The sequence below is a fragment of the Rhinolophus ferrumequinum genome, chromosome 2, assembly GCF_004115265.2.
Source record: "Rhinolophus ferrumequinum isolate MPI-CBG mRhiFer1 chromosome 2, mRhiFer1_v1.p, whole genome shotgun sequence".
Classification (NCBI taxonomy): domain Eukaryota; kingdom Metazoa; phylum Chordata; class Mammalia; order Chiroptera; family Rhinolophidae; genus Rhinolophus; species Rhinolophus ferrumequinum.
Window position 1 is genome coordinate 27498585 of NC_046285.1, and position 24529 is coordinate 27523113.

General features: G+C 33.8%; 1 protein-coding gene across 5 annotated transcripts in view; it reads left to right on the plus strand.

The window, feature by feature from the left end:
• Positions 1 to 15014: 15014 nt before the first annotated feature.
• Positions 15015 to 24529, plus strand: part of ARL6 (ADP ribosylation factor like GTPase 6) — a 42728-nt gene continuing 33213 nt past the window's right edge. For 4 of the 5 annotated variants that reach the window (XM_033091583.1, XM_033091611.1, XM_033091602.1 and 1 more), the window contains exons 1-2: positions 15015 to 15427; positions 18516 to 18665. In XM_033091583.1, the coding sequence (XP_032947474.1) occupies positions 18543 to 18665 (123 nt within the window). In that variant the 5' untranslated portion in view covers positions 15015 to 15427; positions 18516 to 18542. The remainder of the gene's footprint in view (positions 15428 to 18515; positions 18666 to 24529) is intronic. The other variant, XM_033091592.1, reaches the window with a different exon arrangement.

Consider the following 24529-nt stretch of genomic DNA (forward strand, 5'->3'; position numbering starts at 1 on the left):
ACAGAGCAAAGTACGGAATAAAACAATGACTATTCCCTTGGTTTTTCTTCACAAGTTTTCAAAGGCAATTATCAAAGCACTGAGAAAATTAGTTATTCTCAGTAGAATGGCTTTGAATAAAAGATCTAAGATTATAGCCTTGAATTTAATGTAAAAGTTTAATTAATGTAAACAGAATTTTATAGCTATACGGTGGCTCAAGAAAATAAACACACCTAGCTGACTGTTTGATATTAGTGCATTTTGCAAGTTTAAGAATTCTTGTTTGGTTTGTAAAAATAAGTTACATGAACATGCTGAGCTGTTTTCCAAAACTTCCAAAAGACAAGGATGTCATTGCATAGTCCAAAGAGGACATAAACAGGTCTAACACCTGAGCATATATAAATTGTGTGTTCTCCTGGATTTATAATACAATAATATAAAAACGTGAACATACCTAAGGTGCACTGTTGTCATGTTTCCAGAAGCTGGTAAAAAAAAAAAACAGCAAATATATTTTTAGCGAATTAAGGTGAGTCAGTTTATCAAAATAGTGCTCTTATAAACAAATTCAGTTATAAAATGAGTTTCCTGTGAAACCAAAAAAACAATGATTGCTGTGCTAGGTGGAAGAGTAAGGAGAATGTATTAAAGGAGAAAAAGAAAAAAGACCAGGTTGTACCAAGATGCTGATTTATTAAATCAGTTTTTATTTGTTCTCAGAGATAAAGGTACCCTACCCACATTCTCAAATATCTACCTAAATTACATTTTGTTTTTGGTTGAAAGTAGCTTTCTCAGTATTAACGGAGCCTCACTTTTTCTTTTTCTCTTATTTTGAGATTTGTTGATTGTCCCGTTAAACTAAACCCTTCCACATATTTTCTTTGGCTGATTTATCTCCTGATTTTTGCCTACCTCAGCTTAATTTTTCTCATTTCAAAAAAATAGAGAGATAGAAGAAAGAGTCTTTCAAGTATTCCTTGAAGTATACTAAAAAAAGAAAAAAGTGAGCAATCCATCACTTTTTAAGTAAGTGTGTCAGAAATAGCAACATTTTCCAGCCATCATCTGCATGGTCATGCACTCTCATAAACTGTCTGCAGTTTGCTTGATACATTTACACAAATCTGAATACATTTAGAGGAAATACAAAATTTCCATATTTACCTGTCTTCAAATATATATTAAATAATAACAGATGTAAACAGATTAAATTTATTAATCATATATATTTATTTTTATAATACAATTTAAAAAGGTATTTAGGAAAATAAGAAATAGAATAATTGTGTCTTCCATAGGACTCTGTCAGCAACATCTATATACTTTGATGAAATGAATTCTATAAAGTATTTAAATTTCTATGAGATGGGCATTCAGTGCTTGCAAGATTGAAGTTCTCTGTTAAGAATTTACTCAAAAAATTTCCAATTCTATTTATATTTGGTTAATTTATACTTCTTTTTTTAATCCCTAACATCTTTGTCTAGTTTTATAAAACTGCCTTTTCACTTTGTCTCTTACCCCAAAGCCTCTTTAAAATTTCTTTAAAATTGTGTTTACATTTTTCAGAACTATAAACATTATAAACTTAAGAGTGTAGTTTTGAACCTCATTATGGTTAGATCCAGGTTGAAACGTGTGAAATATTAAACAGAAACATTTAAAAATAAGGATATTTATTTCTTTACTGCCTATCAATCACAGCCTCCATGATCCTAAGGATATTATAATATCCAGGAATATTAACAGTTAAATTACCAAATTCATTTGTAAATTTTACATGAAATATTTTGAGATTTATTAATGCACATATTCAGTAATTAAAACTGTTGAATATGCACAAGCATAGAACTTAAGTATAGGAAGAAAATGAGTAACTTCCATAAATCACAAGCCTCCAGAAATGATCTTTGATAACTAAAATATGCATATATATTCATGTACCTTTTTTATTTTAAATTTTATAATCTATACTACTGAGGGGCATTTGGATTTTGAAAATCAGACAGTTGAAGAAACCAATTTAATTTTATTTTCTGGCTGGTCAATTTCCAGCCTATAGTCAACTCACTATCTCATAATATAAGGCATATCTGGAAAAAAATTTAAAACAAGGCACAACCAAGAAGAGAGGTTAGGTATGTAAATCATCAAACTAAAAAAAGCAATCAAAAATTATAAAGCTCTTGGTTTAACAAGAATAAGAATTACAGCACTTTTGTACTCTTATAACTGTTGATAAATAAGTTGGGCATGCCATAATCAAAATAATATCTCTTATTTCACTCTGTATTACTCTTTAAAATCTATCCCACTATCACCTGAATAAAACAGCTACAGCTTTAAGGCCTATCTCAGCCTATGGATGGAAAACAAATCCAAATCCAATCCTTGAAAAGCAAAGTCTTTACAGAAGGTTTTCTGACAAGGTGGTGAAGAATGAATTACATTATCTGTTTCCCAACCTCTTTTCCTGAAAAATTCATTTTTATTTCTTTCCCTACCAAATTTCTACTCTGTAAAGCAGTCAGTGAAATCTCTTATCTCAAAATTGTCATGAATGCTGGGTCTCTTTTTTTCTATTACTTCATTAATTTTTCTAAAACTCCCTTTCCCAGCCTCTTCTGTTCTCTCTTTATTCTTCCATCACTTTTCATTTCTCAGCTCCTACCCCTCCACCCCTTATGCCTATCAGCAAAAAAAAAGATAGCACAGCAAGCCAAAAACTATCGTATAAATCTCTTTAGAAGAGGCTGAGGGTGGAGGGAAGACGGAATGTTGCGAAACTCATACTTTAATATTTTGGGTTCTACCACACCTAAATGTGAGCATTTGCACTCACAGAAGGTGAGTTCTGACTTTTCATTAACTGCAAATTAAGTGCTTTGGAAGGTAATTTCAAAATGGATGATTACGATCCTTTTCTCTAGCTTTAGCTAAGGACATTTACTATTAATCTAAAAGAAATTAGTATTTTAAGAATCAAAAACTGTTATCTCACAGTTGATTTATATATCTCAATGTAACACAGAGATTAGAAGCAGATATTATCACTTCTTTCAGTATGATCATTTTTAACTTTTCCAAACTCAAATTCCACTAAATGAGAGACTCATCACCCATATTCAATTCAAAAATATTTTAATGGTTTTTATATGAAGACTACAAAAGATAGAGAGTTTACTGTGTCAAATTGATGGTATTCTTCCATTAGGGCACAAGGCACTGAAGTCACCTAACTTTTATGATCAACATTTTCAACAAATTTTCAATCTTTATAATGTTCAATAAAAGCACTATGAACTTTATTTAGTTCAATTTAACAATTGTCTATGCGATGTGTGCTCCACACGTAAAATGTTATGGCAAGATGAGTTTAGCTATACTTTTCTTCCTTTCAAGTAACTCAAAAGCCTAAGACTTAGAGGCTTGAGCGAAGGATTAGCTCTTTCCATAGAAGAATACATTAAATAAATAAATAAAACTTTGTCTATTGTGAATTGGATTTGCAATCTCTCTTGAAAGAAAGAATTTGGACCTCAAAATTCTCTTAAAACACTCCATACTTCCTCTGGCAGAGGAGAGCAGGTTTTCTGGACTCTCTAAAGTCATCTCTCTCTTTAACAGTTGATCCTCCTCAGGAGTCACAGATTTTTATTGTCCAGTAGCAAAATTTTCCGTTCATGCGTAGATTCACCACCTCAAAGTTCCTTCCAATTAGAAAACATCAGCCATCTTTTCAAAAACAATTTCGGAGTAATCTCTTGCCCAAGCCAATATCATTGTTCTTAGTAAATGTAATAAGTATGAACCTGCAGTGGTTGCATAAAATTCTGTCACACATGATATATTTAACAAGGGAGAGAGATGATTACTCATGACTAGATCTAACATATTACTAGATGAAATAAGGAAAATGAAAATCTTTATTGCAGAAAAGTAAATATCCCATTTTTCTTTTACTGTTCTCTTGAAAAAGGTATTTCAAAGACTTGTTGGGTTTAAGAAAAAAAATTATGTTATAATGGGATGTGTCTTCTGAAAAAAAAGGTCAAAAGATCCAGAAGATGATACAGGTCATCAAAATGTAGTTTTAACTAATTCTCTTTCTTCCAATAATTAGACTCAAATTTCAAATTATTAATGGATTTATATAGAATGTATTTAAAAGGATATTTGCATCTTAATTGAAAGACTTGGGTTCTTTGCTCTTAATTCAAAAGAGAAAAGTTTTTTTTTTCATTGAATTGGCATTTGCTTTTTTAGGATTTTAAGACTAGATTTGAAAGTTCAGCTTTAGCTTATCAGTGTCGATTTAAAATTACTGTAATTAAAAATGAAAGAAAATACTTTTTTTAAATTTCAGTTACTAGTAAAGAATAGACTTTATCTGTTAAAGAAAAGAATCTGGCAGATACAAAGTTTTGTGTATCTGTTAATGATACCAAGTCACCTGCATTTTATTATGTTTTTACACTTTCCCATTGAAAGCAAAGTTCTTTCTAAACTAAACAAAGGAAAGTTCTTGCCTGAATTTCCACACTGGTTATTCAGAGTATTAAATCTCTAAGAGATCTTTTAATTAAGATAATTTTTTATTTGTTTCATTTAAAGGGGAAAATCTCAAAGAAGAATTTCATACCTTTAGACATACCTAATTCATCCTTAAGAATAGCAAAGGCATTAAGGAAAAATTACCTGACAGTTGAAGATGAAAGATAGCTCTTAAATGTAATATAAAGATGTGGTTTCTACTTTTGATTAGAAAATAAAGTACAGATTAACAATACTGTTTCCTGAGAAATTAAAATTAGAAAATTAAATTAGTAAAGTATCAGAATTAGTGAAAATCTCTCAAGTAAAGCTCTGTCCTTATCCATGTTTCTTCATTATTTATAACCTTTGGCTGTCCTTAATTTCTCATTATAAACTCACTTTTGGTTATGATAATAAGTTATCAACTCAAATAATAAATCAGAAGAACTGAGATACGGCTTTAAAGTGTTCTACAAAATAGTAAAAGGACAACCCTACTTCAGGATTCCTATTTAGTTGGCATCAGAGCCTCTATCTCATTAGCCTTTATTAAAGGGAGAACTATCTTTATTCCAAAATAATATGTTACTATAAAGAAAACTCTAAAGACATGAGAACCTTCGTTTTTCATATATCTAGTTCAATTTTGTATTTAGGCATTGTTAACTTTGAAGATAGATGTCCTTCTTTTCATGAGTTAAATGTGAGCTTACAAGACAAACAACGTTGATGTGATCATTTCTACGTACATTTATAGATCATCATCCCTAGAACAGTCTTATTTTGCCTCTGTTCTAAAAAGACCAAATAGTATTTAATTTTTTGAAATCATGATAGGAGTGAACAGAACTAAATTATAAAGATAAGTAAACAATACACTCTCAAGATTTTTACGTAAATTAAAATGTCCTCTTCTGTTGCTTTTATAATAAAAGTCTCTTTTCCACATTTAGCAATTTGTAGAAAGAAATGTACACATTTAGATAGAAATTGCTTTTGTTAAATTTTCACTTAATACATCTTCACTCATTTAGTCGAAGAGAGAGACGCCAGAATGTAATTAATTCTGTTAGCTCGTTTTTCATAAAATATTAACTTTTGCTCTTTAGAATTATTTACCCAGTAATATCATTGTTGAAATTGTAATGTTTTTCTTTGACTGTACATGCTTTATTTATTATCACATATTAGTTTTGTCTTTAAAATAAATCTGCTTAAACCTGTGGTCTTTAGAAGTTCTATGACAAAATCAATGGCCACTCATTTGCTAACAAACTTGCAACTAAACAAGCTCTGTTTTTGGTCAATGTGATTGATGTGAGCATTGCTAATTCTAATGTGTTTGAAAAACTACTGGTACTTTATCTAGAATTATTATTGCATATCTTTAAAAGCTTCTTTAAAACAATACTGAATTTCATAGGCAATATAATAAATAATGATTGGGGCTTTTTAAAATTTCTGCACTGCTTGGAAAATAAGGTTTAATGTGCATAAATGTTTGTCACTGAAGTTTTTAATTTGATTTAATGTGATGTTTCTTCCAATGCCATATGTGTGCATTCAACGAAAATTGTAATAATATATCTATACTATGCAAAAATCTCATTTTCTTCTTAAAAATGTGGAGTTTTGATGCAATTTTAGGTTTTTCAGTCCTCCAAGAGAAAATTTCAGAAAGTAAGGTGGGAGCTTTTTCGGGGGCACAATATCAAATCAGTCCTAATAATATTAGTATGCATAACATTTGATTTTAAATATAACTATATGTGCTTTATTTCTGATACATTATTAATAATTTTGATAATCACACTCCATCTTAGATTGTGTCATTGAAAATTTGAATAACTATAGGATATAAATGTCTTTGGACATTTTTCATAAACTATACTTCGGTTTCATTTTGTATACAGTGCAAAGTTCAACATCTTAATTTTGAATTTTGAAGAAATAATCAGTAATTAACAGTCTATGTTTCCTAAAATGTTAGTTATGTTATACCTCCCATAATAGCCTCACTTTTTAAAAATCAAAGGCAGAGCATAAATGCAGAAGATGGAAACAAACCAAGTTACATTAAAATTGAAGAAAAGACAAAAAGGTAATACAAGAAGGAGTTTATGTTAAAACTATTAATTACCTCATTTAAAAATAAACAAAAACATTATTGGAATTGTACACTTGAAACCTATATAATTTTACTGACCAATGTCACCCCAATAAGCTTAATAAAAAATATTCTATTAAAAACAGAATCCAGGGATACGAATAGATTACATTTGTGTATAATAGCAAATGAACTATTTCCCAGAAATGCTAACCACATTGTCATTGACTGCAATGCTGTAAAACAAATACCGTATCAAAAGTGTGTAGTTTACATCACAAATAACTTGTTTTTCATACAACACAAAGAAAATTATTTTCCATATGGTTTCAACACCAACGTGAAGTTAATTCTCCATAAGTTATTCATTATGAATTATACAGACATAATCGAGGGTTTCTAATAGTTCCAACCCACTAAAAGAAGCACTAGAATTTAATCCCAGAGCGTGTACACTTTCAACTACAGCAATTTTCTAATAGTGAAAGAGAAATATGAGAAATGAACATTTAAATAATAGTCCATTTTTGCTGTTTAATTCTTGGGAAAATATAAACCATTATGTTAATTAAATTACACTGTAATACTACATAAATTGTTTAAAGAGGACGATGTTGAGAAATGTCAGCTTTTCTGGATTTCACACACAGAATCGTCCAATTAACTAACTTTCAATACCTACAGTGACATTTTGTTCCAGGTGGACACAAATTTCATGGTTCAACTGATATTTTGATGATGGTTAATATGGCAGCATTTTTTCTCAAGGGAGTTGAATTCTCAGAATGAATCAGTTTGTTTTATGAAACCACTTTTTTCCTTTGAAATATGTATTTTTTAGCAAAAATTAATATTTTCTAATAATAAACAAAGCTGCTTTCAAAAATAAAATTACGTCATGTTACTATTACTGGTAATTTTGAAACTAAAATGTATTTTGAGGATGGGAATCTCTAATACAAATAAGTCCACTAATATTTGTTAAAATGCATAGCAATGTATAAAATTAGAATGGAATCTTGCCAAAATATCAAAAATAGAAATTTATTTCTAAAAAATATTTAGTAGACCACATGATCACAATTATTAACATTTTCATACTACTAGTTCTTTTTATTTCTAAGAATTTGACAAAAAATAATACATTGAAAATTGGACTGTCAAAGCACTTTACACATATTAATGAATCACTCCCATTAATAATTAACAGTTCTTTCTTCTGCTTTTTTTAATTTAAAACAGTAAGCATATGTGATTCAAATAAAAATAAAGGGAAGTCTTTTAGAATAAATTTATGCTTTATGCAATTACATAAATTTTACACATTTAAACACATAAATGTTTAAAATTATGGTACCTACATATTTATGTTATATCTGATGGTAGCTAAATGTTTATATTCTTTCAAGGAGATTGATTTCTCATTTCAGTTATTTTAAATGTTTCTTTTTTTTAAAAGAGCTGCCTTAATTTTTATATTTCCATTCAGCCTCATAATGCTTGTAACTTTCTAATTCTCAAAGAAGTTGAAGCCAAATACCTTAACATAATGGGTAGAAGTTATTACTTTTGAAATTACTCTTCTTACCAAATATTGGTCAGATATGCCATAAAGTCTGCTGGAGAGAGCAAACTTTTTACTTTTTCAGAAACAGAGATACAAAAAGAAATACTCCATTGGATTGTGTGTATGCAAAATAGTAAGCATATATTTTTATAGTTACTTTTCACTGCTTAATGTTTGTTCAGTTTTTTAAATTTCACCCAACAGGATACTTCAAACAAAAGGAAAAGCCATCTCGTTTTTGTATAAACTGATTATTTTCTTCAGAGTCTCCAAAAATCCCTTTGAGGAAGCAAAACATTACCTTTCCCACTGTACAATCTTAATCACTTTACTATTAAATGAAATAGATATCTATACTTCAATATAAAGAACAATAACAACAACAAATCATGATTTGTCCAAAGCTCTTTACACTATGGGGAATTGACATAGCAAACAAAAAAATTAAAGGAAGTCATATCTGTTTGCTGATACAAAATTGTATCTTTCCTGAATTTTAAAACTAGTATACATACTTATATACTGATTTATTTTAAATATATATATATATCTATATATATCTGTACGTCCACTCATTAACTAATGTTTATTGAACACTATTATGTATCAGTGTCTTGTTCTAATACAGGGTGACCAAGACAAGCAAAAGCCCGTCTCAAGGAATTGTCTTTCTAGTGATAAAGATATAACATAAAGAAATGGTGATATGTGTTATGCTGATAATTAATAATGTCACATAGCATGACTGTGGCTTCTTTATATTCAGTGGTAAGGGAAATCATCTCTGAGGATGTAACATTTAAAATGATATCTGAAAAGCATGAAGGAATCAGTCATGAGAAAATCTGGGAGATGAGCATTCCAGGTAGTGGGAACACTTAATGTGTGGGAGTGTGGAGTGGTTGAGGGTAGAGAGACAGTGTGCTTGGCACACAGTAGGTAAGCCAGCAGAGGCAAAAATGAAATGAAGTCAAACAACCAACATGAGGCTATTGCAATAGTTCAAGAAATAAAAAAAAATAATAAAAAAACAGGTGGCTTTTGCTAAATTGGAAGTAGTAAAGATGGACAGAAGTGGATGGATTTGGGGTATGTTTGAAGACAAGGCTTGCTAATAATGGATTGCGTGTGAGAAATGAAGAGTGAAAAATCAAAGATAAATTCTACATTTCAAGAATAAGAAACTGAGTGAAATTATGGTGCAGGAGAATTGAGTTTGGAGGGGAAAATCAAGTTTGGTTTTAGCCATCTAAAGCCTGAGATGCCCGTTAGATATTCAGATAGAAATATCAAGCAGACAGTTGTATATGAGACTTGCAAGGAGCAATCAGGGCTAAACATCAATATTTGGAAGTCATCAGTATGTACATGGTATATAAAGTTTTAAAATCACCTAAGGAAGTGCTGTAAGAAGTAGGTCTCAATTGAAGTCCAGGGCATTCCAATGTTTAGAAGTGAAGCAGAGAGTTAGAAGCCAACGGAGGACACTGAAAAGTGTAAAGTAAGGTAGAGAAAAAAGAAATGCAGTTGGTCACCTGAATTAAATGCTTTTCAGAAGTCGAGATTAGGACAAAGAAATCGCCATTGGATTGGCAACATGGAAGTTGACTGATGACCTTGAGAAGGGCAGTCTCTATGAAACAGTGAAGCCAAAGCCTGACTGAAGTGATTAAGACGATATTTTCAGAAAGAAGGTGGAGTCAGTATCTATAAACAACTCTTTCAGGAAGTTTTTCTGTAAAGGAAGCAAGAGAAATAGGGCAGTGACTGGAGAGATGTGGGGTCAAGACATGTTTTGGCTTTTTGTGTGTGTGTGTGTGTGTGTGTGTGTGTGTGTGTGTAAAGGAGGCTAGAGCATCTTTATATACTAATGAGAATGACCTGGGAGAAAGAGGGAAACTGATTATGCAAGAGAATATAATTATGGCAGTAGCTGGAGGGAGATGTGGGGTCAAGATGTTTTGGCTTTGTGTGTGTGTGTGCGTGCGCGTGTGTGTGTGCGTGTGTGTGTGCGTGTGTGTGTGTGTATAGAGAAAGGAGGCTAGAGCATATTTATATACTAATTAGAATGACCTGGGAGAAAGAGGGAAACTGATTATGCAAGAGAATATAATTATGGAAAAGGCCTTGAGAGGTAGAAGGGTTAGAATTCATAGCATAAGTAGGGAGGTTAGTTTTTGACAGATGACGCATAGACCTGTAATTGGAGGGAAGACAATGTGTAATATGCATATAGTTTGGTAGATTTGTGGTCCAAAGGTAAGGGTGTTACTATTACTATATGAGTAGTTTTATTTTACCCGGAGGAGATAAAAGTCAATATGGGAGTGGGAAGGGAGAATAGCTTGGAGGAGAGAGGTATAACTAGCTGGAAAGGGGGAAAGGGAATATATATGAATATATGTATGACTACATATACACATACAAACATATATATGACTACATATACACATACAAACATATATACATATATATGTATGTGTGTGTGTGTGTGTGTGTGTATATATATATATATAAACACATAGCCAATGAATATTTGTGTGTATGTATTGTATCATAGGAAAAAAGGCCTATTGTATAAAATATTCTAAAGCCATTTTTACTAAATATCTTGAGGCATCTTATTTGGAAGATCTGAAACTGAATTCTGATAACAGAGTCTTCTTTTCCGTAATGTAGAGATGAAGTGGGCATGTCTCAATACCATAAATACTTCTCATGTTTTGTTATTTATTTTTGTCTATTACAGAGTAAACAGAAATATATCTGTTATAATTCAAAGCCTATGAAAATTAAAAGTAGTTTAATCCTGAAAATGTGTATGTATATTGTACACTCAAGCTGTCAGTTTCTCAAAACACTATTTTGGAGGGTTTGAGCCCATATCTGAATTGAAAGGAAAAAAAAGAAAGAAAGAAAGACAATCAGGCTCTCATGGCTTATTAAAACAATACTTTTATTTTGTTTTGTTTACATATGAAAAATGTCAATACCATCTGTCATTTAGGAAAAAAAAAAAACGGACGATTTTTTTTTTTCTGTTAATTGTGCCCTCCCTGTCCTATAGGAAGCATGTGTGGTCTTTTCATTGTGCTTGAAGCATTGTTTCTGAAAAGGCTGTATGTAATTCAATTTTTTGGAATTTATAGGTGCATATTTATTCTTTGGATTTATTGTAAAATTAGATTGCGAACAATGGAGTAAGATTGCTCTCCTTTTTTTTTTTGCCGTTTTAGCACAGCCAAAAATATAGATTATATGTACGTATAAATATGTATTTGATTACACGTTTAATATTCAAATGGCCATGTCAAACATTAAATGGGAGATGTCAACAGTTGCCGCCATGTATTCAAAATTGTTATAAAAATCTTTGCAGCACAAATCCTTAAAAGTTTATTAATTTAATACTAAATAGTACACTTATACAGAATACCTAGATAACATTTGTCTAGGTTGAGACATTTAATCCCTCATAGAGCAATATTTGACTAATAAAAAACTGCAGCTGAAAATATTTTTTCTTCCTATAAGTGTGAATGTGCTTTTAAAAAATTCTTTGTAACCTGTCGTAAAGCTATTTATCATTAATTATGGATTTAGCATTTTACCCATCTACTTTTGCAAAAGAGGGAAAGATCTGTTTGTGAGAATAAACAAGTGTAGCACTGTTATTTTTTTCTCTTTGGTATTACACCATTTAGAGCTACTCTATATATGCCTTCCACTCAGGTTCCTTACACAGCCTATGTTCTCTTTCTGGTTCTATCACAATATAGTAGAGAGATAAACACAGTAAAAGGGTATTAACAATAGAACTGCAATCCTACCTATTATCTACTCCACTATAAGAGTGAAGTAGTCCAGACTTACTTGAAGGTGGTATCATTTTCATCTTATAAAAGTCTACTGTAATATTATGATGTTCCATGTAAATTTTCATGTGCTGGCATGCTTACAAATTAATAGTGTTATAGAATGTTCAGCTCTCAATGAGGGATTGTGGTGTATTGATTACATATATCATCTATCTATGTGCTGAAAGAATATGGTGTTTAGCAAAACTACCTGCTGAGCAACATAATAAGATTTTTGTACAAAGTACAAATTACTAATTATTGTATTTTATTTTTCTATGATTTCCTAAGAGGTATTATCAGGGTCTTACAGATGAAGTAAGCCTGTTTATTAAAATAATCTATTAGTAAATAAAAGTTATAGTTCTGGTGGTTGAATTTGTGCCTTTTTTTGTATTGTTGTACTGACAGTATTTTTTAGTCTATTAAATCTAGATGCTCTTTAGATATATTAGTAATTCTGGATACAAAATCATAGCTGTAATTTTTCAAAATAACATCAAGGTCAAGACAAATTCACATAAGTTAATATAAATAATAGGTACATATTTTTATAGTGATTTTATGTGAACAAAATGTTTTGTCAAGTAAATTGTTCACTGCAGAGATACTACTGTATACAAATTGCAGATGACAAAAAGATACATATAATGTCCAACTGCTCAAACAGCTTTAAACCATCAACATTCATTCCAAAACTTTCCAATAAATTACGAATCAGGTATTTCCTATATTATTTTAAAAGTTTCTGGTAAGAAAAAATATAAAAAATAACGTGAATTAATCAGAATAGTGCTATATTCATCATCTCTCTTATTTCTTACAATTCTCCTACTTCAGTTCCGAAAGCCAGTATGAAATTAAAACTGGTAATAAAGTACCTGAAACTTTCTTCCCTCATACAGGTATCTTAAGTAGTCGTAAGAAAATCATATACCATTTTTAAAGCTTCTATTCTCATAATAAAACGAAGAGACAAACTAACTTCTTAAATCAAGTGAAACAATTTTTTCGCTGAGCCTTGAATCAACGCTTGGAGAAATGTTTCAGTTGTCAAAGCACCAAAATAGCAGATTCAACCATATAAAATATTTACTTTTCTTAAGGTTGATATTTTCAAAACTGGCATTTGCTAGATTATTGAGGGTTTCATAATCACTATTCGTCTCTAATAATTATAAGCCATCACATCAACGACAGTGATCTAAGATAACTAGTGTGTTTTTTTGGTTTTTTTTTTTAGTAAAAGAATTATGTCTGTCTAAATTTACTGAAAAGTTAAATATCCAATCACTTCATATTTCCCCGTTTTCACCAAATGTTTTGCTCTAACTAAAAATAGGACTCAACCTGGTGGCAGAAAATATCAACTCCTAATAGGAAAAATCAAGTCTGTCCACTAAAATTTTCTGAAACATAAGAATTCTGCCTAGCTCTAAGGGAAAAAAATGTCAATTTATAGCTTTAAATAAATTTGCTTCCATCTCATCAAAATGAGTCACAGTGCCCAGTCACACAGAAAAGTAATCAACATCTTCCTATAAATGCATTCAGAATCGGAAGTGAAATCACCACCACCTTTAAAAATCTTATCCAGGGCAGCCTGGTGGTTCAGTTGGTTAGAGCAGGAGCCCTGAACAGTAATCAATTCCCGCTGGGGATGGTGGGCTGCGTCCCCTGCAACTAAGATAGAAAACGGCAACTGGACTTGGAGCTGAACTGCGCCCTCCACAGCTAAATTGAAGGACAACGACTTGGAGCTGATGGGTCCTGGAAAAACACACTGTTCCCCAATATTCCCCAATTTAAAAAGAAATTTTTTTTAAATATCTTATCCGTATAACAAAAATTTCAGGGCGAAGACAGGAAATTATTGAACACCTACTATATGCCTAATATATATACATATAATTGGCCTTCACAATAAGGAAGAATATATTTCCATACTCTATCATTATAAGGACATTTGTAAGTCAATTCTTTTGGATATACAACTATAGTGGTTTTTTGTTAGTGTTTGCCTTTCAATAGTCACTAGCCCAGAACCACATTTTTTTCATTCTAAAAACAACATAACTACACTTGAAAATTTGGAAAAGTAACAAGAAAAATCACCCCATAATCATACATGTACAACCCCTCACCCCCATCATTACTTTTATATAATTCCTTGTAGTTTCTTTTCACCTTCCATTTAATAGGCTAAATTAATTACCAGGCCAAAGCAGGTACTAGGATAGTAAACGTAATACTAAGTAGTTGGAGGGAGGTATAAATCCTATACTCATGGTAACAAGGTAAATGAGAGACGGAAACTCAATGAGGAAAGCTTAAATCTTGAACAGCCTTCCTGAGGGAACGAGGCTGGTGAGGCTAGGCAGGTTGAAAGGTTGTCAGGAAAATCCTAAATCTTTAAAATTACTGCATCTGTAATCTTTCCGTTGGAAAGCAAAGTAACAAAAAATACGGGGAAACGTGTATGTCAAAATATTTTCAATTGGAGGGTCTTCATTTGTTACTATAAAATCCGAGTGCAATTTTAGAAGGTGGCTAACTTTACGCATTCAGACTATTAATTTCTTTTCTGACCACCTGCCGATTTGATTCTGGGGACTGCAATCTAATCACAGGAGATTATGCCTCGTGGAAATCTCTTCAGATCAGACAGTTGAGAAGCCAGATACAGGCCTACTTCTCTTGCCGAACAATGCCTTTCAGCTTATCTTCTCTCCCTACCTACATTAACAACTTTACTTTGCCAGGACTCCAAGGTCTCAGGCCTATCAGTGCCCAAAAGAGGGTCAGTGCCAAAGGCAGCGGGGCAACTCTGGAGCACATCTTGCCCCAATGGGCGCAGTCGGTCCTGCAGTCGTTGCCACAAGCAAAGGCCGTCACCAATCCCTTCCCAGCAGCCTGTGCGCAGGCCTACAATTCCCATCATGCTCCACCGGGGAACTGCACGGCTCCTCGCAGGAACGCGGCAGTTCACCACGCCAGGCGTGCTCACAGCTTCTTTAACGCTCCTCCGTCTGCTTCTGGCATCTTCCGGAACTCTTTTATCCGTTAAGTCAGAGTACGGCGGCTGACTTGCTACGACCTCCGAGGAAGCGTGGCTTCGGGACCGGAAGAACCTCCGGTTGCCCGGGGAACGCCACACGCCTAAGCGCCTGCCCAGTTAGTGATGCTCGCGCTGAGGCAGAGGCTACCATTTCACCCAACTCGTAGAAGCGGCTTAGCTCAGGACCAGTGATCCTTCCTATCGAGGCACAGAGAGGAAGGCTGAGAGACTCACGCGGCCGATTTCCATCCCAGGGACGGATACGAGTGAGTGCATCCATCCATTAGGCCCGCAGAACTAACCTCAAAAACCAGGTATTTGCTCACCGACAATTTCTGTAGCCGGCGGCGCCCCCTCACATTCCGCCCCCCCGCGGCCCCCAGTTTTAGAATTGCTCTTTTCCGTGTTTTTCACTCCGTGTAGTCGTTTCTAATGCGTGAGGGGTGGAAAAGGAGAAGTGAGCTTATATGGTGAGTACTGGAAACCCCAAAACACTCATTGAACTTGTTTGACGGAATTTGTGTTTCTTTGGTTCATTTTAACACTACCCAGTTTGGAAGTTTTTGTTTGGTGTGTGGGAAGTGTAATTGAAATTTCCCTTTTTTTAATTTATTTATTTATTTTTTGATTATCAAAAACTGAAAGCCAAATAAAAATGTTTGTAGGAGTGTGCTATATACACTTCACTCTACAGACATTTTTGAAGTTTACAGAGTACCATTCCTGCTATTTTCTCTGCCCGTCCATTATCTCTGGAGCTTATCTTCCAAGTTCTTAACTGAATAACATCCTAATTCTTCAGGACTTTTCTGTCAACAAGTAGTCCTTTAGAAAGTAATTTCTCACATAACAATCAAGAGAATTTGGCTGGTGGGCAAAGAGAAAAACAGTAAGATAAACTAGAAAGGTAGATTGGCACCAGATTGTGAACAGCCTTAAAAGTTACACATGACAGTTTGGACTTTATTCCGAAAGCCAGTAGCTCCCAGTAGTGACAGTACATCAGAAATACTGTGGAGCTTTTTACAATACAGATGCCCTGATCCCATCTTCAGAAATACCAATCCAGTCCATTCCAGTAGGCAGCCAGGGTTGAGAATGAAGGCGGAAGGAGTAGGGAGCTACAGAACACTGTAATTGTATCTCCCACTGTTCACTTAGGACATGATAATTAAATGTTGAGGGGCTTGAGTTATTTTTTACTTCCTTCTTTCATGCGTGCAAAGGTAAACTTACAGAAGTGTGTAGTTACTAAGGAACAGAAGCATACGTAAGGCTATATGAGTTGTTTATAAAGCAACTTCAATAAATGTAATTACATCTTTTAGAACAACTGACTTCTCTTTTGAATTGTATGCCCCAAAATATTTCAATAACAGCATTAGGTGTTTGATAATCTATGAAAAAGGGATGGAAAGTCACAATCCAAATTCTTTGCAAAATGAATATTCAAGTATCAAACTTTTGACAATCGATGTTTTATAGTAGATGTCCAGAGGGGAATAATGTGAAAAGTGGTCACATTTTTAAAAATCTGTTCAAAATTTTATGGAAAATGGAATATGTAAGCCTTTATATCAGTATTTTTAGTACAGTAACAAAGTGAGTAAAATTTACTTTGGATTAAAATTGTGTGAATTGTTTTATAATACCAGAAGGCTAGCTTAAAGTAGATTCTACAAATGCTTATCCTTAAGCTGGGATACAAAGGAATGGATTGAGTGAGATGTGAATCTCCAACACAAGGAGAAAAGTCGATTCAAGTGAGACAAATGGAGTATCTGACATCAAACCCATTCCTTGGGTAGGACAACTGTGACTCTTGTTATAGCCCCCATGCTTGGATGGGTCACTGCACGTTTTTTTTCTGAACATCATTAAAATTCAGTTTGGAGACTTGTATCCTTAATGATCTCCTAAGGGTCCTAAGCAAAACTGATGATGCAGCCTCCTTCCAGATGCAGTTGTCTTGGAAACCTCTTACTGTGTAAGTTGCTGCAGCTTCACATCCTTCACGGTATGGCCTTGTCTGGGATGGTGTAGGATAAAAAATACTGAAGGAGCTGTAAGATGACACGCTTCTGGAACTTGAGACAGCACTGAGAATAAATCAAATAAATGAGATTAATATTTAGAGAACTTTGAAAATGATGGTCCAGAGAGTAATAGGAAATGTTTGGAACACAAGTGTATTGGAGTTGCTGCTGTAGCAGTCCGTTTGGCAGTTGAGGATTGGCAAAAGGAGTATCTTTTTTCTCCCACCACATAATAATATTTCGGTAGGTGATGGACTCAAAGGGAACACCTTTGGAAAGTTTCATGTGGAGGAGACCTGACTTCTAATTTTGACAGTACCTTGGAAGGGTAAGAAGAGCCATAAAGTTAACACATAGCAAGCAGTATATCATCAGCAGTTTTATATGACTGCAAAATACTTATATTTGGATTGATAATGGAGTTTTGTTTTTTAAGTTTGAATTGGAAGTATTTTTTTCTTCCAAAGAAAGAATTGATAAAGAAATGAAGACTTCAGGGATGCATTAACAAAAGAAACTTTTACAATATTTGAGAAAACTAGATTAAAATCTAAAATTAGTATTTACTTTCTTGTTCTTTACAAGTATACTAAAGTTCTTTTAAAGTAATACTTAGGATATTTCAGCTGAATTACAGTTTAAGAAAACAGATATTTATTAAGGTTCAATAAAATTGTGTTTGTGTATGTGTATTTTATACATAACCTTCTTCCCAAATGGATTTGTAGTGACTTAAAGATATATGTAAGGACTAAGGGAAAATTAAGATAAATGTATCAGAATTCTGTGTTTCTGCTGATAGAAACACAGCCTAAATTGGATATAATCAAGCAAACAAAAACAGTGAATTTAATATTTATTACTGAAAAGTGGAACAATGGATCTGGCTTCAGAAAAAGTTTTAGCCAGTTGCTTAAGTGATAGAGCCAAAAATCTCAATTTTTCCGTTTTCCTGGTCTTCCTTTTACTATCTTAGCTTCAGCCTTAAGCTCTACATAAACCCCATTGCCCATTGTTCCAGATTTCCAGAAAAGGCTGCAGATATTTTCAAGTATCACAAACAGAAGACTCCACATGAGTTTAACCACATTTTGTTCTTAAGTATTACAATATTACAATGAGAAGTGTACAGTTATTTCAAGGGCATTATTCTGTGTTGCCAGGGATTGTAAGCTGCCAATTTGCATTTCAGTTAAGGCTCCTTTCTGGTAATCAGCTTATACTCTGTTTACTAAGTGCAAAGCTACATTGACTTGGTTTTCGTAACATCATTGTGTCTTTATAATATTAAATTTTTTTATATACATGCTCATATTTTCCATACTTCAGGTGCTTGTGTGTAATTTTGTTTTTTCCTGACTTGCAGCTCCTTTATAAATATTTGAATCACATTATGGGATTGCTAGACAGACTTTCAGGCTTGCTTCGCCTGAAGAAGAAGGAGGTTAATGTTTTGTGCCTTGGGCTGGATAATAGTGGCAAAACAACAATCATTAACAAACTTAAACCTTCAAATGTAAGTATCTTTGTTAGATGCTTTATGTATTTTCTGCTAGAGGAAGTTAATGTGCAGAATTAATTTGTTTGCTATTGTAGCCTTATATAGCCATGTTGTGAAACATGTTAAGTTTGTAGAACCTTAAATAATAGGTATCAATCAGCCATAATTTGCAGTGTTTTATGCAGGTATACAGGTCAATCTTGATTATTTAAATTATAATATTTTCCAAATGTCTTTTTTCTTCAAAAGATCTTCACAGATTTGCCAAGTTTACTTTCAGGTAGCATTGCCTTCTTTTGGGCTCTCTTTAGAAGAGGTGCAAAACAGAGGGAAAGGTAAATCATTTTTATAGGCTCTGTGGATAATTAGACAGTGTCCCAAGAGTGTGGTATGCATATCGGTAGTAGTAGGCAAGATGACTTTAAGTCATTTAAGTAATAAGTACATTAACATATTATTTTAATAACTGAAAAATATTTAAAGCTAGCACTTTCTACACCATATGAAGCACTAGTTAAAGCTAGGTTCTGCTGCATGTAAAGAAAACCCACGTACCAGTGAACTAAATAAAATAGAGCCTTCTTTTTCTGTCACATGAATAATTCCAGAAGAGGTATTCCAGGGCTTGTGTGGCAGCTACACGGCCACAAAAGATCCAGGCATCTTCCATCTTTCTTCCGTCTTTCTGCTCTGCATCTTCCATCTCTTTCTGTGACTGGTTTTTACCCTCTTTTATATGTCCACATGGTCACTTTGGTTTTAACTATCTGTCTAGATTCTAAATCAGAGAGGGAAGAGGAACAGGGAAAAAGAATAGGCCTTCTTGCTAAATAAGCCTCTTTAAAGAGCTTACCCAGAAGCCCTGACTAATGACTTTTATTTACCGTGTTTCCCCGAAAATAAGACCTAGCCGGGCAATCAGCTCTAATGCGTCTTTTGGAGCAAAAATTAATATAAGACCCGGTCTTATATTATATTATATTATTATATTATACCAGTCTTATATAAGACTGGGTCTTATATTAATTTTTGCTCCAAAAGATGCATTAGAGCTGATTGCCCGGCTAGGTCTTATTTCCGGGGAAACAGGGTCCATCCCACTGGCTATCCCACTCTATAAATGAGGCTGGATTTGTTTGTAAACCAGGGGATATTACTGCTTTCAGCAATAATAGGTATCCTGTAGGTATGGAAGAAGGGGAAAACCATATGAGATAGATACCAGCATTTACAATTGTAAATACATTTATTTAGGTAACAACCATTAGTCAAATAATGAAAAATGTTGAGTAAAAAGATAATATGGACTGCACAGACAGGGTAAAAAATAGGAAGCTGGTACTCTTAATGACTGAATGAATTGACAATGGGAAATATTGCTCCTAAATATGGTAATTAAAGGTCGACTTCATTGCCTCTAAGCAGTGCTTCAGGTTGGGCAGAATGAGAAGAAGCCTTGCTGCTCCATTTCTTTTGCAACAGCTTCAGTTTTACTTCTGTTTAGTTGGAGATTGCTTTGGAATTACAAAAATGCCGTTGTTTCTTTTCTTCTAGTCATTATTGCCTTCTTCTACATAGATGAGTTTACCATGGGAAAATAACTAACTGCTGGTGTATTTTCAGGTGGGAGTTAGGTTGAGGCAGGTGGGATAAGGTGAAAATGGATTTGGAAGGTAATTTAGGTGTTTTAGGGGGGATGCCCAACTGAGTTGGCAATCAGTTGAGATATATATGCATGCTAAAGTCAGGCTTTATTGAAAAGATTGATTTTGGAGGGCAAGGTTTAGGTCTGGCCAGAGGACTTGCTAACTCTCTCTTGAATTGAGATTAACGTCCCAAAATTTCAAGGTTTCCTCGTCAGGGACAGATGCAATTCTTCTAGGTTTACTGCATAGCTAAGAACAGATGAGAATGCATGCTTGCGATAAGGATGTGGCTCTCAAATGAGAGAGAGAGAGAGAGAGAGAGAGGGGGGGGGGGGCAGAACCAAGGATATTCAGTTTCATTTTACAAACTGAGCAGTCAAAGAAGTCATTTTCCCCCCTATCGAGAGAAATCAATTGGGAAAGAGAAGATAGAGAAACTAGGAGGGTCATTTTAATGGAGTTTTCTCTATGTGGAAACAGGAAAAAAGATTCTTCCCCAATAAGGAAAAGAACAAGTTAAAAAGCTGACATACATTGCAGTCTGACTCCTGACCTAGGTGATTATAATAAATTTCTTTATCAGTCCTTAAGAGGAAGATATAGCATCTTCTCCAATTGGATGGGGTCCAGAATTGAATTTAGAGAATAGTGCGTGTATGGTAAAAGCAGAACCATACCCACATGTGCGTCAAAGGTAATTTTTTTTTTAAAGGGATCTCAGATAACTACAAAATGATTTGAATCAGAGCCAGAGTTAATAGCCCACAAATGGACCAACCCTCCAGTGCCCACTATACTCAAATTGGGAGAAATAACATTCAAAGAACAAAACAGAAATTGCAGTCTCTTCCTCTGTCATTCTCAACAGTACAGTGATCTTCTGTCCCCAGACATGGTTATTAATATAGGAATAATCTTTTATATGGATGGGAACAGCTTTCTTCCAAAAACAGAATTGGTTTTTTGAAGACACTTGCTCTTATGGAATTTTCTTTCATAATTTCTTCTGTCATTTCTAGAGATTTGGGGCAGAAGAGGAAGGAGGCAGCATTTGCTCACTCTGTCATCGTAAAATATTCTAATTATCTCCATTTCAGAAAGACCTGATGGAAGACCACTACTGACCCTACCTAACACATCACATTAGGGAGAGCCCCCAGAAAAACCAGGGTACACAGCCAATAACTAAAGCTTTCTAATTAATCTTCTGTTGCTTTCCCACATCCCTCTGTTACCTCTGGTGCATTGTGGAACTAGCCTAGACTAGCTCCATGGCTATTCTAAGGGAATCACCTAATTTTTGACACCACTTCCTGAGCCTTAATCTTCAGGCAACTATCTTTTCTCCTCTGAATAATTGACCTCTAGATCCTCAGAGCAGATTCAATTGCTTTGCTTTTTTTTAAAACACTTGGTGATAATTGCCAAGAAGCCACTCGAAATGGGACTTTTTAAAGACCTCAAAACCTCTGTCACTCAGGTATAAATATAACACTTGCTTCCTCCATATCTTTGAACCCATGAAGAGGCTCTTGTGAGCTTACATTCACTATTAGAAACATTATTTTTAATGAATAAGTGAATTATAGAAATCTACAATACTCTATCAGAAAAGTCTTACAAAAAAATTGCAAATCTCATTTTATAGGAAAGTAGTCTCTTATTTTTTTTTTATTTTTTTAACTACTTTTAGTATTTATTTATTTATTTATTTATTTATTTTTATTATTTTTTTAAATTTATTGGGGTGACAATTGTTAGTAAAATTACATAGATTTCAGGTGTGCAATTCTGTATCACATCATCTATAAATTACATTGTGTGTTCACCACCCAGAGTCAGTTCTCCTTCCATCACCGTATATTTGATCCCCCTTACTCTCATCTCCCACCCCCCAACCCCCTTACCCTCTGGTAACCACTAAATTACATTCCCCAGATTAATTTTCAAACCCCGTGGCCATCCTGTGGTCACCAACTGCCCTCCAATCCCCTCACCTGCCCCCCCACCCCCACCCCCCCCCGCCCATCTAGCAACCCTCAGTTTTTCCTCTTTGTCTCCAAAACTGTTTCTGAATTAGTTCATTCACTTATTCTTTTCTTTAGATTCCGCAAATAAGTGAGATCATATGGTACTTATCTTTCTCTGTCTGACTTATTTCACTTAACATAATGTTCTCTAGGTCCATCCATGTTGTTGCAAATGGTAAGATTTCTTTCTTCTTTATGGCTGCGTAATACTCCATTGTATAAATGTACCACAGTTTCTTAATCCAGTCATCTACCGATGGGCATTTCGGCTGTTTCCATGTCTTAGCTATTGTGTATAGTGCTGAAATAAACATAGGAGTGCATAAAGATTTTTGAATTGGAGTTTTGGATTTCTCCGGATAGATACCTAGGAGTGGAATTACTGGATCATAGGGTAGTTCCATTTTCAGATTTTTGAGATACCTCCATACTGTTTTCCATAGTGGCTGCACCAATCTGCAATCCCACCAACAGTGCACAAGCGTTCCCTTTTCTCCACATCCGCGCCAGCACTTGTTGTTTGTTGATTTATTGATGATAGCCATTTTGACTGGGGTGAGGTGGTATCTCATTGTGGTTTTTATTTGCATTTCTCTGATGGTTAGTGAGGTTGAGCATTTCTTCGTATGTCTGTTTGCCATCTGTATGTCCTTTTTAGAAAAATGTCTCTTCAAGTCCTCTGCCCATTTTTTAATTGGGTCGTTTGTTTTTTTGGAGTTGAGTTGAGTGAGTTTTTCATAGATTTGTGATATTAATCCCTTATCAGATATATCATTGGCAAATATCTTTTCCCATTCAGTAGGATCCCTTTTTGTATTATTGATGGTTTCCTTTGCTGTGAAAAAACTTTTTAGTTTGATATAATCCCACATGTTTATTTTTTCTCTTACTTCCCTCGAGTGAGGGTATATATCAGTAAAAATCTTACTCCGGGTAATGTCTGAGAAGTTTCTTCCTATATTTTCTTCTAGGTATTTTATGGTTTCAGATCTTACATTTAAGTCTTTAAGCCATTTTGAATTTATTTTTGTATATGGTGTAAGGAGGTGGTCCAACTTCATTTTTTTGCATGTGTCTGTCCAGGTTTCCCAGCACCATTTATTGAATAGACTGTCATTACTCCATCGTACATTCTTGCTTCCATTTTCGTAGATTAAATGGCCATATAGGCGTGGATTTATTTCTGGACTCTCTATTCTGTTCCATTGATCTATGTGTCTGTTTTTATGCCAGTACCATGCTGTTTTGATTACTGTAGCCTTGTAGTATAATTTGAAGTCAGGTATTGTTATACCTCTCACTTTGTTCTTATTTCTCAAGATTGCTCAGGCTATCCGGGGTCTTTTATGGTCCCATATAAATTTTAGGATTATATGTTCTATTTCTGTGAAAAACGACGTTGGTAGTTTGATAGGAATTGCATTGAATATGTATATTGCCTTAGGCAGTATGGACATTTTAACTATATTAATTCTTCCTATCCATGAACATGATATGTGTTTCCATCTATTTATATCTTCCTTCATTCGTTTCTTCTGTGTTATAATTTTCTGAGTACAGATCTTTTACTTCTTTGGTTAAATTTATTCCCAGGTATTTTATAGTCTTTGGAGCGATTGTAAATGGGATTGTTTTTTTAATTTCTCCTTCTGATGTTTTATTATTGGTATATACAAATGCAGCTGATTTCTGAATATTAATTTTGTATCCTGCTACTTTACTAAATTCATCTATCAGCTCTAATAGCTTCTTGGTGGAGTCTTTAGGGTTCTCTATATATAGTATCATATCATCTGCATACAATGATAATTTTACTTCCTCCTTACCAATTTGGATGCCTTTTATTTCTTTTTCTTGTCTGATTGCTGTGGCTAGAACTTCCAGCACTATGTTGAATAGAAGCGGAGATAGTGGGCAACCTTGCCTTGTTCCTGATCTTAGGGGGAATGGTTTTAGCTTTTCCCCATTGAGTATGATGTTAGCTGTGGGTTTGTCATATATGGCCTTTATTATGTTGAGATATGATCCCTCTATTCCCACTTTCTTAAGGGTTTTTATCATAAATGGCTGTTGGATTTTATCAAATGCTTTTTCTGCATCTATTGATATGATCATGTGATTTTTATTTTTCATTTTGTTAATGTGGTGTATCACATTAATTGATTTGCGGATGTTGAACCACCCTTGCATACCAGGGATGAAT